Source organism: Thalassophryne amazonica, chromosome 5 (assembly GCF_902500255.1).
Source record: "Thalassophryne amazonica chromosome 5, fThaAma1.1, whole genome shotgun sequence".
Classification (NCBI taxonomy): Eukaryota; Metazoa; Chordata; class Actinopteri; order Batrachoidiformes; family Batrachoididae; genus Thalassophryne; species Thalassophryne amazonica.
Window position 1 is genome coordinate 78,916,553 of NC_047107.1, and position 22,719 is coordinate 78,939,271.

Here is a 22,719-nt window from a genome sequence, read left to right on the forward strand (position 1 = left end):
AACTTATTAGTACGTTAAACAGTAATTCTCTGGGAGCCACCAGCGTTTTTTCTGCGCAAGGATTAACGTTACCAGTACTAAGCTACAGGGCATGACATGGCGCCCAGTTCCGTACTCTTCCTCTTCACTCTGCTTCTGATATATTTGGTAACTTCTTGTCAACAGTTAGTATGTGGCACAACTGCAGTATCACCGCTAACATACACGAGAGATATCCTTCTGTCCTGCGGTGCTCAAATAGCTCCGCTGCCCTAGACCTGCCTGAGGAAATTGCAGCCCAGTTCACAGGCGGACGCCAACGGAAGAGAGGAGGCAGAGGAGGCGTCAGACAGCGGGCTCGCCCGAGCCGATATAAACCACCCTTGCCGTCAATGATCCTGTCTTACATAAGGTCACTGCAGCACAAAATCACAGAACTTTGGATTAATGCCAAAGCCTACTATGAGTATCGCGAAGCAGGCGTTATGGTGTTTACTGAGACCTGGTTGCATTCGGACATCGCGGATTCCCTGGTTGAAGTGGATGGATTTTCACTTTTTCGGGCGGACAGAACATCAGCCTCAGGGAAGAGCAGAGGCGGAGGCATTGGGGTCTACGTGAATGACAAATGGTGTTGACAGGTTACGGTGAGAGCAATGGTATGTACTCCTGACGCTGAACTCCTTTGCTTATCCTTGAGGCCCTGGTATTTACCTAGGGAGTTTGGGAATATTATCCTGTGTGCAGCATACGTCCCACCCCAGCGCGAACGCAGCAAGGGCTGCGCATCTTACAGCTGACTGTATACACGATCAACTGCAACGCACATCGGGTGCGCCGGTTTTTATTCTGGGTGATTTCAATCACTGTAAATTGGAACTATTGCTACCGGATTATGAACAATATGTGAGATGTGCTACACGAAATAACAGCATATTAGGCAAATGCTACGGAAAAGTTAAAAATGCTTATAGTGCCACCTTGAGGCCCCCTGTAGTCAACTCGGACCACAGCACTGTTTATTTATTATCTTCATATAGGACTGTATTAAAGAGCTCTAAGCCAAAGACAAAACGGGTAACACTATGGTCTAATGACAGTATTGAGACTCTAAACGGCTGTTTTCTCAGTACAGACTGGAATATATTTCACAGCCAGGACCTTGACTCTGCAACAGAGGCAATTACAGACTATATTCATTTATGTATTGAAAGTATTGTCATAAAAAAGGATGCTGTTATATATCCAAATTACAAACCCTTCATTACTAAGCAAATCAAAGACTGTATCAATAGAAAGAAAATTGCTTTTAAAACTCATGATAAGGCTGCACTGATATCAGCACAAAAAGAACTTAATCAGCAATTGCGTGTAGCAAGGAGAAAACAGAAAGAGCTTTTAAAACTTAATTTTAATAGTTCAGACACCAAGAGAGTCTGGGATTCTATGAAGGCTATCACAAACATGAACCCTTATAAAAAGCACTTTATATCACCTGATGACTCCAAAATGGCCAATGATTTAAATTATTTTTATTTGAGATTTGAGACACATGATTTCTCTGAAAAGTGTAACAAGGAGCTGGACTCCCTACCCCCCTCTGATAATGCGTCACACAGACTGTGGATTGACCCGCAACAGGTTGAACGTCTCCTTCGGCATGCTCTGTTAAAAAAGGCTGCAGGGCCAGATGGGATTTCACCATTTTTGTTAACATTTGCACAGGAGCTTACTGCAGCTTGGTGTCCTGTTTTTCAACAGTCTATAGACACCCACACAGTCCCTGTCCTGTGGAAACGTTCTATGATCATCCCGGTGCCCAAGAAGGCAAACCCCAGTGAAAACGATTTTAGGCCTATAGCATTGACATCAGTTGTGATGAAATGTTTTGAGAAATACACATTGTGAGCAGGCTGAAAATAGATGTAGATGGCAAATTAGATCCATTTCAATTTGCTTACAGACGAGGGCGATGCACAGATGATGCGATTTCTACCATCATGCATCTTGTTTTAAAACATCTTGATAAGTCATCATATGCCCAATTACTTTTTATTGACTTCAGCTCCGCCTTTAATACGCTTCAGCCATACTTATTAATTCAGAAACTTAAAGTGTTGGATGTCAACCCATCACTTATACGGTGGTTTCACTCTTTTTTGACAAACAGAACACAGCAGGTTAAGGTAAATTCTAGCCTGTCCCAAATCAAAGACATCACCTGTCCTTTTTACTTTATATACTAATGAGTGTTCAGCCAAGCACCCTGGGAACTATATTTTCAAATATTCAGACGTTCAGCACTTCTGTGCTTGCTTCAACAGAATGATGATTTGAATAAGGCAGTTTGTTGAGTGGTGTGACTCCAGTTACCTTACTTTAAATGTTAAAAAGACAGAGGAAGTCATTTTTGATCCAAAGTTAGTTGGCAATCACAACCCTGTAATTATACACCAGCAACCAATCACAGGTGCAATCGTACAAATATCTTGGTGTCTGTATAGACAGCTCCCTTACATGGAATACTCATGTTGACTGGTTATGTTCCCGCTTGAATCAACGACTATTTTCTGCGGCGTTTGCATTTTCATGGAGTCGACCAAAAAATTATGTTACTGTTTTATCAGGCAGTTCTGGAAAGCATTCTATGATATGGCATAACCACTTGGTTTGGGAACCTTCCTGTGTCCCTAAGATCAAAATTAAACTACCTCGTCTTCACAGCAATGAAAATCATCGGTCTGAAACAGTATAACAATCCTCAGTCAATTTTTGATCAGTGTGTGATGAAGCAAGCGGACAGAATTCTTTCTGACCCCTCCCATGTTCTGCACACGCAATGCGAGTCGCTACCATCGGGCCGGCGTTTCAGAGTCCCCCACTGTAGACTGAATAGATATAGAAACTCTTGTGTTCCTATATCAATCATAGCCCTTAACAAATATCATAAACACCGCTAACAATTAGGATCAGTATTTGTATGTTTTTTTTATTTAATTTTATTCACTGTTATGATCTATCTATATATATATATATATATATATATATATATATCTCTACACACACACACACACACACATAGCTCTGTGCTGCCGCACAGCTCTGTGCTGCTTTTAGCGGCTTCACTGGAGTTACTTCTTCCGCGGCTTTAAACACACCCACTTCACGCAGTCATCCAAATTTTAACTCTGTTCATCCAATATTGACTGAAAAATCACTCTTTTGTGAGCTGGTGTTCTGTTTAAATGCTCCTTTGGAGCGTGATGAGTCACTGCGTCAGTGCGCAGTGTGCACACAGAGCTCATGTGATCCATTAACAAGATATTAAATCAACCATAGACATACGTTTACAGCTAGGAACTGTTTTATCAAGCTATAAAAACATTAAAAATAGTTACCTTAAGCTGTTCCAAAATACATTCCATATGGAGCAAGAAAGAGGAAAAAAGCGTCCAGATGAAACAGTCCTCTGTGATTCCAGAAGCGATTAGGTGTTTTCAGCATCCAATGTTTGGTAGAAAATTATTAATTTGCTACAAAATATTTATTTTCTATACAGCATCCAGTGCACAGACCAGGTGGAATTGTGTGCGCACCAGGTGGAATTGTGTGCGCAAGAGGGCATCCGCACCAAAAATAGCCTCTCAGATCCTGCGTAGCTGCCAGGCACATGGATAATAGGCTTTTAGCAGACTTGTAAGCACCACGCAAATGCCTCTAAGCCGTCGCAGTAACTCCTAGACAAACTGAACCATGCTGTTGTTGTTAAATTTTGAACATCTTGAAATTAGCGCCATGCTCAGAGAGGAGCCTCGTTAACTGAAGATAATGCCTCTAAGAGCCACTCAGACCCACGAAACTCCCACGATAGTTGAAGAAACTCTCACATAGCAAAGAAAATATGCTGCATGGCTCATTACTCATTAGATTAGATTAACTTTATTGATCTCACAGTGGAGAAATCCTTCATCCTTCATTATTCAGTGGGATCCAGGCTTAACATTCACAGGAAAACTGGTTGAGCAATCCTGATACTCACGCACTCTGTTTGAGCATGTGAGATTGTATGAGAAGCTCTCAGTCTGCTCACTTTCACTTTGTGTAATGGCGCAGGGCGCATTGGAGCAGCCAGATGGCTATTCAAACGCAGTGATGCCGGTAACGCGTTACTTAGTAACGCGTTACTCTAATCTGACCACTTTTTTAGTAACGAGTAATCTAACGCGTTAATCTTTCCAAATCAGTAATCAGATTAAAGTTACTTCTCCAAGTCACTGTGCGTTACTATTATTTTTGCATTGTGGGTTGATAGCAGCATTAAACTTGGTCCGTGGGCAGGAGGTCGGGGTTTGACTGAACTACACACTTTAAGCGAGCTGTGAGCTTTTCATCCGCGGTTTTCTGCAGCAGCTACGACTCGTCCTCACCTCTTAAAGCATGGTGACAACAGCACACCTGCACTGAACTTTACAAAGACATTTTTGTGTTTTATTTTTCTCCTTTATTTAGAATTCTGATCTGAGCCGCTCCGTATCGTCTCGTTAAAAACAGCTGATCCTCCGCGACGTGTCAACAACTAACACTATTTTCCACTCAAATGCACCTAAACTCTCTTTCTGAGGACCACATGATGTGAAAACGCAATAAAACTTTCTTACCTGTAAATCTGGTCATGTTTTCTGCATAAATAAATGTTATCCATTCTTTGTGCTCAACCACCAAAGCAGGGGCGAATCCAGATGGAATGGGGGCGTGGGGCAAGGATGTGCCCCCCTCACAACACCCCTAGATTAAAGGTCCAGTTTTGAAGCCTTTTTTTGCTACAACTACTAATACTACTTATAATAATAATAATTTCGACAAGTAAAATGTTTAGAGAGAATTTAAATGTTAGAATAATGTTAGAAAGAATTTAATAGTTACATTTATAAACAATGTAGGCTAGAAATTGCAAGTTTTACTGTTACAGTGCTGTCAACAGTGAAATATGAGATCAAGAAAGAGGTCTTTATTTTACTTTTTATAAAACAAGTATTTATTTTCATTGAAGTCAAGAAAGGGTGACTATAAAGCGAGTTTTGGCTAAACAAGTATTGTCATGTTGAGGTGGCAGAGGGTTGTTGTCGACAGCTGGGGAAAGTAACTAAAAAAGTAACTAGTAATCTAACTTAGTTACTTTTACAACTGAGTAATCAGTAAAGTAACTAAGTTACTTTTTCAAGGAGTAATCAGTAATCAGTAATTGGATTACTTTTTCAAAGTAACTGTGGCAACACTGTTCAAACGCACCAACTAGTAACACATCACTCCTAAAAACAATCTTTGGTGTGTCAGGTGAGGTGAATCTGCCCTACGAATGGATTTTGGAAAACCATGTGACAGTGAATCAATTCCGATTGGACACTCACACTGCGTATGTCATCACACAGCTTCTATGAGGAATACAAAGATGGTGGACGGTGGCTCGAAAGTCCACGGAATTAAGTTTTCAGCAAAAAAAAAAAAAAAAAAAAAAAAGTTCCTATCTCATACCATTAAATAGTTATTTATAATTTAGTAACACTTGGTCTCAGCTGTCAAAATCAAAAAATGCTAATTAAGAAGCTCCCACCAAAATATGGCTGACTATTAGGTGTTTCCGATTTTTTCTATCAACAAATGACCTGTTTTTATCAATACAACCATAAACCAATAAATAAAATGGTAACTACACATGCGACAAAGGTATACAGTCAGTTGCATGTGTCGAGACATGAATCATAGTAAACGACATGCAGAATTTGAGTGGCTTCAGTGTGTATCTTAGCATGTTTACCTGGTGTGACTCTTGAAGCAATAATATGAGCTCCATTCGCACAGAGGCCAACCCTCCACCGTGGGAGCCATGCAAGCTACAGTAACTCAGAAACATCCTCAATAAAGGCTGAATACTCTGTAGCCAGTGTCTTCTGCTCCTCTGGCTGTCATCATGAGGGCTCCTAGGCTGGGGGAGGAGGCGAGGGGGAATCAGCTTCACTTTATTATTTTTATAGACATCAATATCCCTATAAAATATAGGAACATTGTCCAGCTGGCAAGAGTTCACAAAAACCTTGGACTAATATAGTTTTAAAAATACTTTAAAACAACAAGCAGTTTTTTATGAATAATTATCAGTACAAAGTAATACTAACAGTAGCTCTACTGCACAAGTCAGCTAAACAAAATGAATAAAATCTCAAAGGAAGTACATGCGCAATAAACCGATATAGTCTTGTTCTGTGTAGATATAAACTTATACATTTGTCACAATACTAATCTTGACAAGAATTTCTTAGATGTTTTCAAAAGGACAGACTGGCCGACCAGAATGCATGTGCACTATACTTTTTTAATAATTATCATGGGCTTAATAAAGATGGATTATTTGACACAGCTTGCCAACACATTCAGGATGAAGTTGAACATGGACCAGTTTTACATGACTTTCAGCTGATGTGAGGGCTCATTTAAATCTGAACACATTTAAGACTAAAGTACAGATTTTGATTTTTTTTTTTTTAGATGTGATGCACCACCACCGGCTCTGACTTATATCAGAGCAAATGACACTGAGGTGGTGGCTGAGTATGAATATGGTCTTGTTATTGATCACAGACTTGTGCTGAGACTATTCTAAAAGAAGGAACACCAGCACAACCATTTTCTCAGAAACCAAATTTTTTTTAAAATGCTGATCATTTTTTCCCCCAGTTTTACAAATCCTTTATCGGGAGCATCTTGTGTTGCTGTATACTGGTATGGACATTCCAACATGGCTCACAGGAACAGAATTTACTTTGCAAAATCTGATTCTGAACTACATAAAATTATACCAACGTGCATCCTTGTGGAATTTTATCTTCATAATTCTACATGGTGAGGGCAAATGGGGTCATGATGTACATCTTTTACACTATGATTAATACACATTTGCTTTTTTTTTTTTTTTTTTTTAAATAATGCACTACATGCTGAATTGATTTTTCTTCATGAACATCTGCCAACTCTTACAGCAACCAGCTATCAACACCTACCCGTTCCTCCTCCACAAAGCCAGAGATGTGAGCATCAGCCAGGGTGGACAGCTTTTGTAGGCAGGGGTTGTAGCTGCAGCAATGCTGGAGAGCCACCATCTGGTGAAACAGAATTGAATTACATAATGCAATTTAGTAAAACAAAATTTGTGGAGCAAGTGAGGAAAGAATAAATACAACCCCTGGCAAAAATTATGGAATCACCGGCCTCGGAGGATGTTAATTCAGTTGTTTAATTTTGTAGAAAAAAAAGCAGATCACAGACATGACACAAAACTAAAGTCATTTCAAATGGCAACTTTCTGGCTTTAAGAAACACTATAAGAAATCAGGACAAACTATTGTGGCAGTCAGTAACGGTTACTTTTTTAGACCAAGCAGAGATAAAAAAATATGGAATCACTCAATTCTGAGGAAACAATTATGGAATCATGAAAAACGAAAGAACGCTCCAACATATCACTAGTATTTTGTTGCACCACCTCTGGCTTTTATAACGGCTTGCAGTCTCTGAGGCATGGACTTAATGAGTGACAAACAGTACTCTTCATCAATCTGGCTCCAACTTTCTCTGATTGCTGTTGCCAGATCAGCTTTGCAGGTTGGAGCCTTGTCATGGACCATTTTCTTCAGCTTCCACCAAAGATTTTCAATTGGATTAAGATCCGGACTATTTGCAGGCCATGACATTGACCCTATGTGTCTTTTTGCAAGGAATGTTTTCACAGTTTTTGCTCTATGGCAAGATGCATTATCATCTTGAAAAATGATTTCATCATCCCCAAACATCCTTTCAATTGATGGGATAAGAAAAGTGTCCAAAATATCAACGTAAACTTGTGCATTTATTGATGATGTAATGGCAGCCATCTCCCCAGTGCCTTTACCTGACATGCAGCCCCATATCATCAATGACTGTGGAAATTTACATGTTCTCTTCAGGCAGTCATCTTTATAAATCTCATTGGAACAGCACCAAACAAAAGTTGCAGCATCATCGCCTTGCCCAATGCAGATTCGAGATTCATCACTGAATATGACTTTCATCCAGTCAGCCACAGTCCACGACTGCTTTTCCTTAGCCCATTGTAACCTTGTTTTATTCTGTTTAGGTGTTAATTATGGCTTTCGTTTAGCTTTTCTGTATGTAAATCCCATTTCCTTTAGGCGGTTTCTTACAGTTCAGTCACAGACATTGACTCCAGTTTCCTCCCATTCGTTCCTCATTTGTTTTGTTGTGCATTTTCGATTTTTGAGACATATTAAGTTTTCTGTCTTGACGCTTTGATGTCTTCCTTGGTCTACCAGTATGTTTGCCTTTAACAACCTTCCCATGTTGTTTGTATTTGGTCCAGAGTTTAGACACAACTGACTGTGAACAACCAACATCTTTTGCAACAGTGTGTGATGATTTACCCTCTTTTAAGAGTTTGATAATCCTCTCCTTTGTTTCAATTGACATCTCTCGTGTTGGAGCCATGATTCATGTCAGTCCACTTGGTGCAACAGCTCTCCAAGGTGTGATCACTCCTTTTTAGATGCAGACTAAGGAGCAGATCTGATCTGATGCAGCTGTTAGTTTTGGGGATGAAAATTTACAGGGTGATTCCATAATTTATTCCTCAGAATTGAGTGAGTCCATATTTTTTTCCCTCTGCTTGATCTAAAAAAGTAACTGTTACTGACTGCCACAATTTTTTTTCTTGATTTCTTATAGTGTTTCTTAAAGCCAGAAAGTTGCCATTTGAAATGACTTTAGTTTTGTGTCATGTCTGTGTTCTGCTTTTTTTTCTACAAAATTAAACAACTGAATGAACATCCTCCGAGGCCGGTGATTCCATAATTATTGCCAGGGGTTGTAGTTTTCAGAGATGAATACAAATTATTTTATGGGTGAAACACAAAAACAAAAAGATATGGATAAATACCAAGCACATGCATTAATAAACAGTATAAGTGTGTGGGGACTATCAAATATATCACAAAGTTAAAGATTTCATCGTGATTAAAAACAAATAATAAAAAAGTAAATAAAATAAAATCATAATTAATTTAAGTAAGCTTTTAAGTGTGTGTGCATGTTTTTGTGGTTACCTCTCTCTCCATCCACTGGTATAGCTGGTAACGGAGCTTACCCCCTTCCAGTTCAAACCCTGTTGAAAGCGTCCTAAGTTCATTGGTCATTATTTTTAAGCAGGCCGTAAACTTCAGATGGGCTGCCAAGATGTCTTCAGATGGTGCGATGAAATAATGGCTGTTCTCACTTTCCTCCCCTGTCACCATTAACGGAGATGTGGAATCTTGAGCTTCTTGGAATGCGCTGGTGCTGTCCGTTGTTGTACCCCTCTTAACATTAACATCTTCTTCCTCATCCTCTTTGTCACTGTCCCACTTTAGCTCCAGAGGCTCATCAGGAAGAGCCAGTGAAGGCTGGCTCCAATCAAAACTTAGAACTGAATCTGACCGGCTGTTGGATAAGCTGTCTCCACCAGACTCGTAACCATTCAAAACTGGATGAGACCAATCATGGTCTGACAACTGTTCATTCTTACTTCCAACACTCAAGTCAACCACAGTACTCATGTCCTCTTGTCTCTGGGGTTTGAAATATTTGCGAACTTTTGGCATCTTGGAGAGGACTTCAAGTGCTAACATAGGGCAACCAGCTTGAAGATGTGCATATGCAGCTGTAAAAAACAGCCGTCGCTCCTCTAAGCTGACAGAGTCAGCCCTACGACGTTCAGCAGTCAGGCATACTTTAGCCTTGTCTGATGAGCCAAAGTGGCGGCGAAGGAGGAGTGGGTGGGTACAGAGGTAGGTGTAGAAGTTAAACACCTCTGGGTTACACGTGTGCATGGAAGAGAACTCTGCATGGACAAATTAAACATACAAAAAGACAGGTCACAAATCTGTATCTGTGTTACAAACCTGGAAATATTTTCTTCCGAATGGTGGCAAGAACAGGCTGTGTCAATAGATCAACTGCAGACACAGATATAAATCTGGCCATATTTAATCAGTGTTCAACCACTAGACAAATTAAGGCATACAGCGAGATGAGCCATTTTTTCCACTTACAAATTACCAAAGCCCATTAATTGAACCTGTGGGGTTTGATAGTAGCAAGAACATACAGGGCTGAAGAGCTGACAGAAGTCAGTTTTCTTCCCTGTAGATAGATAACATGATGACAAATCAAGTCTCACACACACACACACACACACACACACACACACACACACACACACACACACACACACACACACACACACACACACACACACACACACACGGATGTGGTGCAACAGCTAAGAGAATATTTAGAGCAAAATCCTGCAAATGGTGATACAAGCATCAAATTCGGTACAAATACTCCTTAGACATTACTCTTGAATAAAATGACTAACCACTTGAATTTTCAATAGGCAGCCAGCTAAGGGTCAATTGAAGAATTACACAGGGGTCAAAAGTTAAAGTTGCTCCAATTTTGGTAAAGAATGATGCAAATTATTAGTTGAGGTAACAGGGTTTTAAAAAGGAATAGTTTGGACCATGTATCATACTTAGCTATGTTACAGGGTAACATATTTCACCTGTCACAGAATCCAATGGACGTTGACCTTGTTTGACCTTTACTTTGGAGACCAAGCATTCAACACTGTCAAAACTTTTCCATTTATTAATCCTATTAGCTCAACCAATAATTTCCATCAATTTTTACCAAAACTGAAGGAACTTTAACTTTTGACCCTTGTACAAACTGAAACGGACCTTTGTCACCATTTTGCTGTTTTTACCCCATAACTCCTGAACATTCAGTCATAGATAGTCCAAACTATACCTTTTTGGAATGGTTATGGTCAGACAAACAACGTAGTGTCATTTTCTATTTGATTGGAGCATTTTTCATTTTTTACCTGTGTAATTCTTCAATTGACCCCAACCTGGCTGCCTATTGAAAATTCAAGTGGCTAGTCGTTTTTTTTCCAAAAGAGTAATGTCTAAGGAGTATTTGTGCCGACTTTGGTGCTTGTATCACCATTTGCAGGATTGTTTTAATCTGCTGTACTAATGTCAGCCAGAACTGGTTTATGACAAAGACACACTAAATTTCATAATAAATTAATTTTTTCAACTATTAAACAAATATTTTTTCCAAATACATAATTGGGTGGTACACCGGAATATACTTTATTGCTGCTACAAGTAATGAAGCTCAACTTGGTAATGGTGCAACCTAGCATCTCGCAACTCGTTCTATGGAGTGACTATTTAAGCTACAGGTGGCTGCCAGCTAAAACAAATCAGGCCATTCTTCTTTAACCTCTGCTATCAAAAAGGCATTTTCACCCAGACAAGCTTCATTTACTGGATGCCCCTGCCCCAGACCATTCTGTCAACCCTAAAAATGGTTGTGCATGAACAATCTAATAGTACATCACCAGCTCCTGAAACACAGTCAAGCTCATTTGGTACCAAAAACTGTCACATTCAAAGTCTACCCCTAATCAGAAGGATTTGAGCTTGAGTTGATCCATCTGACCACATCCACATGCCAAAACGCACTGACATTCTAACGTGTGATGGGATGAATGGAAATTTGCTTTAGTGACCTGTTGAAGAGGTGTACCTAATGAAGTAGACAGTGAGTTTCTACAGTGTTAATAAGGAGAACCAACAACAGGTGTGACATGTCTTGAAAGCAGGTCAGAGAACTCGGGCAATCAACTAGTCTACTCAACAGGTTTCCCTAAAATGCTGCCATCGTCAGTCCGTCTATGCCGTTCTCAGCCGAACAATATTCACATTATCAAAAGCAAGTGAGTGTTAAAGAAGACTGTCTAATTGTGTGTTGATGCACATTAGCAAAACACAAATCTCCACCTTCATGTGGGTTCAAAGTGGATGAATGTTTTTACAGTGACTGGAATATCAATCCTGTCACCAACCATGTTGGGAGACTAAACTAACACACATGCAACAATAAATGTCAGTGTGGTACACAGTATAAAATGCTCTTTGTACTAAAGGCATATAAATCTAACTAAATATATAAAACAAATGAAAATGAAGGACAAAGAAGAATGCAGACCTACCTGTGTGAGATGAACTCTCAGACCTGTTGGTGTTAGCAGGATGCTCAAGCAGAGTCTCCAGAGCTTTGCTGTAGTCTTCCAACACCCAGTGAGCCATGCTCCTGATGAACGGGTCCTGGTGGGCTGGAATCTGAAGAAAAGTAAACTAAAAATTACCACAGCTTAAAAATGCAAGTAGGTACATCTGTGGTAACAGACGCACATATCCGGCTGTCACGAAAATAGGCTTTGCTTTATGTCTCTGCAGTATATTTATCAAATACAGTGGTGCCAAATGCCACTAGGTACTTTAACAAGGAATATGCTACCACATAGTAAAGATACATTATACAGTTTATATCATACAACTGAACGTTTGAGCACAATATTAAGAATACTTGCACAAGTTGAAAAATGGAATGTGAAATTTAACGAGGCATCACCCGAATAGAATGGAATGGTACATCTTTCAACAAATGAAACTATTCTTTCCATTACACAAATGGAAAACATTTGTTTTCAACACAGCCACATCATTTGATATTTTGCTTAAAATTAGACAGGTGTTCCTTCTTGGAGCAGAAAGCGGAGGCCAGTGGAACCAAGGGAGTCCTGCAGGACACACTGCTGACTTCAGCGACAGCAAGAGCCATAGCGCTGAAAAGCTCAGCAATGTGTGTGGAAACACAACTTTGCTTTCTTCAATCCAGCATGAAACTGCCCAGTTCTTCATCTGACTTCAGCTTTAACAGTCGCTAAAGCTATCACCACAAAACACTGCTGGATTTAGCTTCCTCATATCATGGATGCATTTTTATGAAAAGGTAATGGAGCCATGTAATCTTGCAAAACAGAGGAATAAATTAAAATAAAATGCATGGATAATACAATAAAAAAATGCATGCTCGGTATGTCACACATGCAATGGGACAAATAATGAGTGTCATGTGACAGAATCCACAAATGGACAAGGATCTATTTAGGTGCCATATAATGTATAGACAGCTCATGCACACCTGTTTGTCTTGTCCCAAAACATGTCTCTGAAGAATCTTTTTGTAGGTGGATGCCGTCTCATATTCGGATTCATATAACCTTGAGATGACAAGGGCCAGCTGTAGGTCCTGCATTTTCTCTAAACACACCTGAAACCAAAAATTATCCCAGACAATCACAGGCAGCTTTAATTTAAAAGGGTGTGCAAGCTACAGAGGAAAGATTACATGGGAAAACGTAACTCAACAAAAGTTCTGTATTCTGGACAGTAATTCATAAAGAAAATGTTAGCTTTTTATTGTGGTTTCTAAATAGATGAAATTAGAACTTTAACTGTGTAAAGAATGAAATGACAGAAGGAAAAAAAAGCAGAATTATAAGTGCACAGAAAAGAGTTTTGAGTTTTTAGGTGATAGGTGCAAGTTGAATTTCAATGAGATTACCTCCCAGCCAGACAGACAAAAAGTTAATGATAGGCCTTTGGCTTGGTACAGCTCATTTACACAAATTGCTCAAGGTCTAGTTACACATGCTAATGAAATGTGAGTTATTGCTGTAGGGTCTAAAGCAACATAACCTTGATGACTAACAGGCTGAATGAGATGACCAAAAGCAGACCCCGTAATAAATGAGAATGAAAATGACAGGCTAAAAGGTTATTTTTATGGCCTGATGACTATCAGAATTACTGTGACTCTGTAAAAAACAATGCAAATATATTTTATCAAACAAAGTAATAGGTTAGGGCCACTGCTAGCCATTTGGGTGCCCAAAGCATAATTGCTTTGTAACCTGCATGATAATATACAATTAAAGACATTTGATTTCAGTGTACCCGTGATTATGCGGACCTGGTCAGGATGGGGTTCACCTCGGCCAGGTGAACCCCATCCTGACCAGGTCCGCATAATCACAGGTACACTGAAATCAAAAGTCTATAACTGCTTTATTATATGGTAAACAAGACAATTGGGAGTTTGTCAAAAATACTAAAGCTGAAAAATCAATCTCAAGTTTTAACAACTCTTTATTACTGTCATACTGCACCAACATCCCATCGATCAACTGGAAATGCCAGTTAAGTCCGTGACGAAGAGTCATCAGGCTTGTTTTCTTATGAAGTTCGCCATTTGTCTGTCTAGCTTCCGTGTAAAATCGACCGAGTACTCCGTCAAGCATCAGTCTGTCATAAGTTTTAAAGTTGGGCGCATGTCCCTTTTCAGTCACGTACTTGTGAAATAAGTTGGCTGCCGACTGTATTTCTTTGTGTGTTTTTCGCATCTTTTTCGTGTAAAATTCGTTTTAAGTCAGCGTCGCTAACAGACGCAAACCTGTCTTCTGCCATCTTGTCAACAAACTGACAGCCAAAGTAGGCGTTGCATCACGTTATCCGATTGGTCGTTATCGATAGAAGGCGTCGCTCGATTAGCTAGCGCTATGCTGCACGCGAGGTGTACTCGTTTCGCACGCGCGGTCTACTCAGCTCCATTAGCGGTGAACTTGGCATGTGGTACAGCTCAGAAAGTGGTGAATGGGCCAATCAGAAGTTGGCAAAATCCCATACCATATAATAATTCACAGAAAGGCCATGTCCATCTGCACTTTATGCATTCCACAAAATGAACCCCAGTTTACACCATCTGATTGAAGGGAAAACAGCATTTTAAGCGTGGGGCGCACTGCATGTAGACCACACAGTGTGTGAAAACTGTTTATTTAAATTGCAGCCTTACAGGTCAGGATATCTCAATCAGATTTTCTTTTTTTGCACCTGATTAGTCATTTAATATTGAGTATCTGCAAACACAAAGTCCCAGTGTGATACTTGTATTTTCCTCAATATAACACATGCACAGTGCAAAATGTGAACACATTAAAGTCATATAGGACTAAGCACTAAGGAAGAAAAAAAAAAAAAGCACATGCATGTGATCGAGGCTCATATAGGGTTTTATACCACTAAAACATTCTTGACAAACCTTATTTTAACTCATTTTGGGTGGTTTTAGAGACACTGACTGCGAGAATAATAAACAAAAAATTATATTTATGTTATAATACTTGTAAGATCAAAGTTCTTTTTTGCATTTTTCTTTAAATAACAGTGAAAATGTTACAAACATTAATATTTAATGGATATAGCATTTACTCTCTTCTTCAAAAATGACAGTAGTTTTTAATCCAGTGAAGCAGGCAGTTTTTTTTCCCCCAACAATTTGAGTGGGAATGCATTACTTTTTCTTTTTAAACAATCTAACACCTAACAGCCTTTTTTTGAACAAGATCTGAACCTGGACTAATTTGTCAAACCTGTTCTTTTAAATGAAAAACTGAGTCCCCCCCCCCACCCCCCTTTTTGGAAACAGGAAGCCTTTGAACTGTGATATAAATTAAATTTCTGAATGTATCTTCAGATACGGATACAGAAATACCTCTGGAGGACTTTCATGGCAGGCTAATTTTTTTTCTTCAGTTCAGAGCGCAGCAGAGACACTGTTTTCAGCTGCGGCCATTCACAGCTCTGTGGCCACTGAATGTGCTGACTCTCTTCTCTGATCTCTGCTATTTGCAATTTACGAAGAAAATGACATATTTCTTATTACTTTAATATTGGTTTAAAATTGCAAAACTATGACTCTATAAGCTTGAAATATGATTGAATTGATACATTTTCAGCAACATTTCAGTTCATTTTTCAGAAATTCTGTGCTGGGTGGCATAGCCAATTTGAACCTGAGAGCCGGGCAGAAATTTGCAGTACTGGGTGGGGCCGCCCAGTGCCACCCAAAGTGGCTAGTGCCCTGATCAAAGCAATAGTGACTGAACAACATTTAGTTGTTAAAATGCATCTATTATTATTATTGCTATGTGTGTTAAAAAAAAGTCTTCAAAAGTAGAATTTTACCCTAACAAGGGGCGAGGCCATTATAACTTGCCTTTCTGGCTATCATGTGCATGTACAGGCAGAAAACGGACAAAACTTTTTGGACGTGGAAATAACAACCTAATTGGCTGGTAAGAAGATCAAATCACAGTCATTGTCTATTTGAAGCAGACGTGTGTATTTAAAGTAAAGTGAAATATGTTGGTGAAAAACTCTGTGGTAGCTCTGAGCACTGCCTGTTAGCACTCTACACTTATCAAACAGAGGGAAACTGATTTGCAATGTTGATGATCTGTGTGAATACAATAAGCTTGCTGCATATTTAAAGAGTGTTAAATTGCATATCTCTGGTAAATGAAGTGTCAAATGAGCTGACTATTCTAAATAAGTATTATGAATATTATGTGCTTTATTTTTTGTGCCATATGCCCTGAGAAATTAAGTTAAACATGGGGAAATTAACATGATTTCATCTCCCATTGAGAATGTTCACAAATGTGAGCCTGTGGGAAATGTCAACTTCACTGACATCATGTGAAGGACTGCTCCTCAGACTAAAGGAATGCGGCGGAAAAAAAAAAAAAAGAGAGTTACGAATGTAACTACGGTTCTATGAATTCCGGATGACCGCCAGAGGGCGGTGCTTTAGCACCTGGATAAGTACATGTGCGCAGCACAGAGGTCAAGAATATATACCAACAAAGTCACACCATTGAATGTGACCTGGGTGACGTCACTGGTTGTCTTTACGCCTGCTCCTGAGCCGGAGTGCAGACGAGCCAATCATCTAAGTAGGGTAGGATTCTTAATCCAGCATCTTGCAGTGGGGCTAGTGCTGCAGCCATACATCTGGTAAATGTACGAGGGGCAAGAGAGAGGCCTAAAGAAAGCACCCTGAACTGGTATGCCTGACCTTCGAAACCAAAGAGGAGAAACTGCCTGTGATGAAGCGCCACTGGCACATGGAAATAGGCGTCTTAAGTCGACACTTGTGAACCAGTCTCCTGGTGTGATAGTTTGAAGGACGTCTACTGTGCGGAGCATGTGAAACTGCAGCACTTTGATATAACGATTCAGACGTCGGAGATCGAGGATAGGATGAAAGCCGCCATCCTTCTTTGGAACAAGGAAGTAAATTGAATAGAACCCCCTGAGCTGGTCTGATCTGTGAACTGGCTCTATGGCCCCCTTCTCCAGGAGTTCCAAAATCTCCCGTTGTAGGGCAGCAGACTGCACCGAGTTGGAAACAACAGTCATCCTCACCCCATTGAACTTTGGAGGACGACATCCGAACTGAATTCTGTAACCTTCGAACAAGGTTGAAATGACCCATGGGTCTTGAACTTGAGCCTCCCAGTGGCTGAGTTGATTTCGTGAAAAAACGGCTGGGGGCCAAACATTGGCTGTCAGACCCGACCACCTCTGCCTCGCATCCCTGAGGACCTCTGGGCGCGATTACTGGAAGCTCTGCAAAACCGTTCAGTTCTCGGGGGTCTGCCCGTAGGCTCACGAAAGGCAGGCTGCTGGGAGAGCTGGCCCTCAACTGCAAAAGCACGTGCAGCTCTGGGAGTCGGCGAAAGCCTGGATGTAGAGTGAAAAGCTGTAGCACGTCTGACTGGCTGAGGTCTGGAAGACCGGTGTAGGTCAACAAACTGTTGCGGAGATTTACTAGCCTCGACAGCACGCTCTAAAGTTTGTTGGGCCGCAGGTCCAAATACTTGGCCTGGAAGAACCGGCAGTGAACGGAGTGTGCCTCTGCAGGATTCGGAAAGGGGGGACTGCGCAAGCCACACCTGAAGTCTAGTGATAGGATAGTCCAGGTTCGGTTTGCGGCATGGACTCTGCCTCGGAGGTATGAGAGCCCACTAATGAATGGCTTGGAGAAAGACTCCTCTCATCCTCATCCTCCACACAGTTTATATCACTTGTCATGTACAAGGAATCAGTTGCAGCAATAGACACGACATCGTCCTCCTGCTGAGTAACTACATTGGTCTGATCAGCCTCATTAGGGACAGCAGGAACTGTCACTGCATCCTTAGGCTGTAGATTCAGAAGCAAGGACTTAATCTGAGCAAACTCAGAAGTCAACATTTCGACCTTTTCAGCCAAAGCATGGTCATGAGTAACCTTCTTAGCAGAAGGGGCTCCTGCATGTGGGCGCTTACGGCGATTTGGGTCCTTCCTGGGGCTGGAGGCCAAAGTCGCACTAGATATTCCACTTTCCAATGCCGCAAGTCTATCAGATCTCTCTGCCAGTGGCATGCTGGCACAATTAAGGCAGGCATCGCCAGTCAGGGCTTCCCTCAGGTGTCTGATCCCAAGACAGGAGGGGCAAAACATATGTCCTCCATCTGGGCTCAAGGGAGCCAAACAGGTACTACAGCCATGCAACAAAGGCCCTGTCAACATTGTGGACTGCGTGCAGATGGCTAACGCAAGCCCTGATGGTTACAAATGGAAAGACAAAGCGTGAATCACACGCAGTGTAAATAGTAACACGAGGCACGGAGCGTGAAGCACTCACAGCCGTCGGCTTGACACGAGGCACGGAGCGTGAAGCACTCACAGCCGTCGACTCGACACGAGGCACGGAGCGTGAAGCACTCACAGCCGCAGACTCGACACGAGGCACGGAGCGTGAAGCACTCACAGCCGCAGACTCGACACGAGGCACGGAGCGTGAAGCACTCACAGCCGCAGACTCGACACGAGGCACGGAGCGTGAAGCACTCACAGCCGCAGACTCGACACGAGGCACGGAGCTTGAAACACTCACAGTGTAAAAGCTAATACAAGGCCCGGAGCGTGAAACACTCACAGCCACAATAATAACACGATGCACACAGCCGAAAAAACTCACAGCCCAAGTGCTAAGTCACTCAGAGCAACGACGACAACACTAGCTGCTAGCGGAGCTGTTAAACTTAGCAAATGGCGGCAGTGCAGACAAAGTACTTCAAGGAGTGGAAAACACTCACGGCAAGCCCAACACAGTACACTATACTGGTTCTGATACACACACTACCACGTAGTTAACGGGGTTAGTGACACAACTAAACAAATAGCCAGCTTTCATCGAAACAACACAGCTAATGTGCACAGAGGAAAATATCCAGCAGGGCAGCGGCAAGGCGCGCACCCGGCGTTTAGGAAGGTGTACTCATGACAGGCGTCAAAGAATACAAAAAACGGTGAAGCCGTGTCTCGCAGCCTCTGGAGGACGTGTGCAGTGCACGTAGCTCCAACCGAAGGTGGGTTGCGAGGCTACAAGCTAGAGCGGCAATCGCAGCTAAATGCGTTCTCAACCTCTAAGAATGCGAGAATGTAGAAAAGAAGCGAGCGCTGGGTGCGTCTGGTATATAAAGACAACCAGTGACGTCACCCAGGTCACATTCAATGGTGTGACTTTGTTGGTATATATTCTCGACCTCTGTGCTGCGCACATGTAGTTATCCAGGTGCTAAAGCACCACCCTCTGGCGGTCAGGAGGAATGAAATAGAACCTAAAATTTCAGATTTTGTTACGCAGTAGTTTTTAAACGAGTTACAGAACTGTTGTAGATTCACTAACTGACTCACTGATTGACTTCATTACCAGGAAATGCTATGCCTGTCCTGCCAACTGCTGGGAGTAATAAAAATAACTAATAAAAACTCTGCCCATGATATAAGTATCAGTGGTGTGGTTTGTTTTCATGTGTGGCCATTTTGCTCTATATTGCAGCTTTACCATTGCCTTTGATAAGATTTAAACAGAAAGCATCACAATTATATGACCACTGGCAGTATGCACCCAAAAATGACTATATTCCAGAAACAAAGATTTTGAAGGCAACAGTTCCCATGTAGCTTTTGCAAGCTCACATTAACGGCATTTGAAGGTTTTCTCCTTCTTGCACGTTATCCGTGTCATTTCTATGATATACTTGCCTCCACAGCATCCTTTAGGGAGCCAGCTAAAAGGAAGAAAGATGCCGAATGCTGGAACCGCTGCTTTCCCAAAAGAGAAAATGCATTTTTCAATGCTGCTTTCCTCCACCGATCCTCACTGAAGTTGTTGCTGAAAAACTCTGTCATTTTGACATTCTTCTGAGACCTGGAGAGAGCAAGACTTTAGACTCAAAACAGGGTCAATGGTGGCATGATTACCAATTTAGTGATAGCACAACTCTTAGTATGCGTGTGTATATGGAAAATGCTGTCTGTTTGGCCTGCCTGTACAGTCCCCAGACCACTGCCTTCTTCTTCAAAGCAAGGTAAAAGATGGCAGCATCCAGAGGATCGTTATTTTGTTGAAAAGATGATTTGGCCACCTGGCAAAAGGAAAAAGAAGAAGAAAACCCAGTCATCATAATCATGCCTTCTCATTGGACACTGTTACTACACAGATTATAACTGTGTGGGTCATTTCAGGGAGTACAATCAATGCCAAACCTACAAATGAAATGTGTTGACTATGTCTCAACCACACTGGAAAGCAGTGGCACAGCTCATCTGACATACAGTGCATGTGGAAAGCCTTCAGTGCTTCACTTTATCCACATTTTGTTGTTACAGCCAGATTTCTAAATGGATGAAATTCATTTTTTCCCCTCAAAGATGTACACACAATACCCCATAATGACAATGTGAACAAGGTTTTTTTTATTTTTTAGATTTTTGCAAAATTTATTAAAAATACCTACAAAATTACATGTACAGGATTTGCCTTGAAGTTCAAAATTGAGCTCAAGTGCATTCCGTTTCCATTGATCATCTTTGAGGTTTCTACAGCTTAGGTGACACAAAAGAAGAAGAAGAAAAAAAAAACAGTTCATCATCCTTGACATCAGAAAAAAAGTGATGAGGGAGAGAGATTTTTTATTTTTTCTTCATAAGAGAACAAACAATACAGCAAAGTTTTGAAGTTGAGAAATGAAACTTCCCCTTGTAATATGAATTAAGTTTATGGCACTCATTTCATTCCTGAGGATTCACAGCCCTGGTTCTTCATTCCTGAAACTTGTGGCCATCAGCAAGACAACCTGCACACTGGCTGTAAATCTTGCTTATTGTCACCTTAGGGGGAACCCCATGCCATAGCTTCAGCTTCTTGGCCTCGGGGAGGTGATGGTATAGTGGTTAAGCGTTGGGCTTGAAACCAGAGGCTCCTCGGTTTAAACCGCAGCCTGACGAGAAAATCATTAAGGGCTCTTGGGCAAGGTCCTTAATCCCCTAGTTGCTCCCAGTGTGTATTGAGCGCCTTGCATGGCAGCACCCTGACATTGGTGTGTGACTGTGTTTGTGTGAATGGGTGAATGTGAGGCATAATTGTGAAGCACTTGCAGTGTCTGATGTAGGTAGAAAAGCACTATATAAATGCAGTCCATTTATATACCATTTGGTCTCATCGGGCCCGGCTCAGTAAACTCCAGCTGTCTTCGGACAAAACATCGCCACCTAGTGGACATGCCACTTCTTGCACCAGCTGTACTGCCGTCAATGAAATTCACCAAAAATTAAATAAATAACAATAATAATTGATGCGGGCCGATTTCAGCATGGATGGCAGGGATGAGAAAGCTTATGATATCTTTTTAAAGGGGCCTTAATTGGATGTGTTCATCTATCCTGGATGAACAACTGCTCTAGAGCGCTCTTGACTTCAGGACAATGATCCTAAGCACATAGCCAATATATCAAAGGAGGGGCTTCAGGGCAACCCTGTGAATGTCCTTAAGTTACCCAGCCAGAGCCCAGACCTGAATCCAATTGAACATCTCTGAAGAGATCTGAAAAATGGCTGTACACCAATGCTCCCTATCCAACCCAATGGAGCTTGAGGTGCTGCAAGGAGGAATGGGAAAAACTGCCCAAAGATAGGTGCACCAAGCTTGTGGCATCATATTCAAGAGACTTGAGGCTGTAATTGCAGCCAAAGGTGTATTTTTTTTCATGTTGTCATTATGGGGTGTTGTGAGTAGAATTTTGAGAGGTTTAGATTGAATAGAATTTTAATAATCCCAAGGGAAAACTCCCTCAGGGAAACTGAGGTTCAATCAGCAGCATTGTATAGTAGCACACAGCGTATCAAAAGTGAAACAGAGTATCAAAAGTGAAACCATGACTCTGTGAAACCATCCTCTATTTTCCCATTACCCCCCCCCCCGCCCCAAGTGAGGAGTTGTACAGTCTACTGGCCTGAGAGACGAAGGAGTTTTTTAGTCTGTTGGTCCTGCAGTAAAATGGAAATGGTAAATGGACTGCATTTATATAGCGCTTTTCCATCTGTATCACACGCTCAAAGCGCTTTACAATTATGCCTCACATTCACCCCGATGTCAGGGTGCTGCCATACAAGGCGCTCACCACACAGTGGGAGCAATAGGGGAATAAGGCCCTTGCCCAAGGGCGGGGATTTGAACCCATGATCTTCTGGACTCAAGCCCAACACCTTAACCACTAGACCATCACCTCCCCAGTTGAGAAGGAGCAGTCTGTGGCTGAAGAGACTCCTCTGGTTGCTGATGACTGTGCAGAGCAGGGTTGCAGCTGGGATCATTTTAGTGCCGGATAAATTATGCGATCGCAGCTCACAGTTTCGAGAAGCCGCGGACCCCCAAAGCTATAGGGGTTTTATACCACTAAAACATTACTGGCAAGCCCTATTTTAAATAATTTTGAGTGGTTTTAGATGCATTGAAAGCAAGAATAAAGAAAAATATATATGTTGTAATATTTGTAAGAT

The 22,719-nt window shown here is 41.3% G+C and overlaps 1 protein-coding gene across 1 annotated transcript in view; it reads right to left on the minus strand.

Annotated features, from left to right (window-relative positions):
- LOC117510773 (dmX-like protein 1) overlaps positions 1-22,719 on the minus strand; it is a 196,497-nt gene that overhangs the window by 74,467 nt on the left and 99,311 nt on the right. The window contains 7 exon segments of the mRNA XM_034170628.1: positions 5,795-5,962; positions 7,035-7,133; positions 9,129-9,901; positions 12,131-12,260; positions 13,126-13,254; positions 19,923-20,088; positions 20,208-20,305. Of these exon segments, the coding sequence (XP_034026519.1) occupies positions 5,795-5,962; positions 7,035-7,133; positions 9,129-9,901; positions 12,131-12,260; positions 13,126-13,254; positions 19,923-20,088; positions 20,208-20,305 (1,563 nt within the window).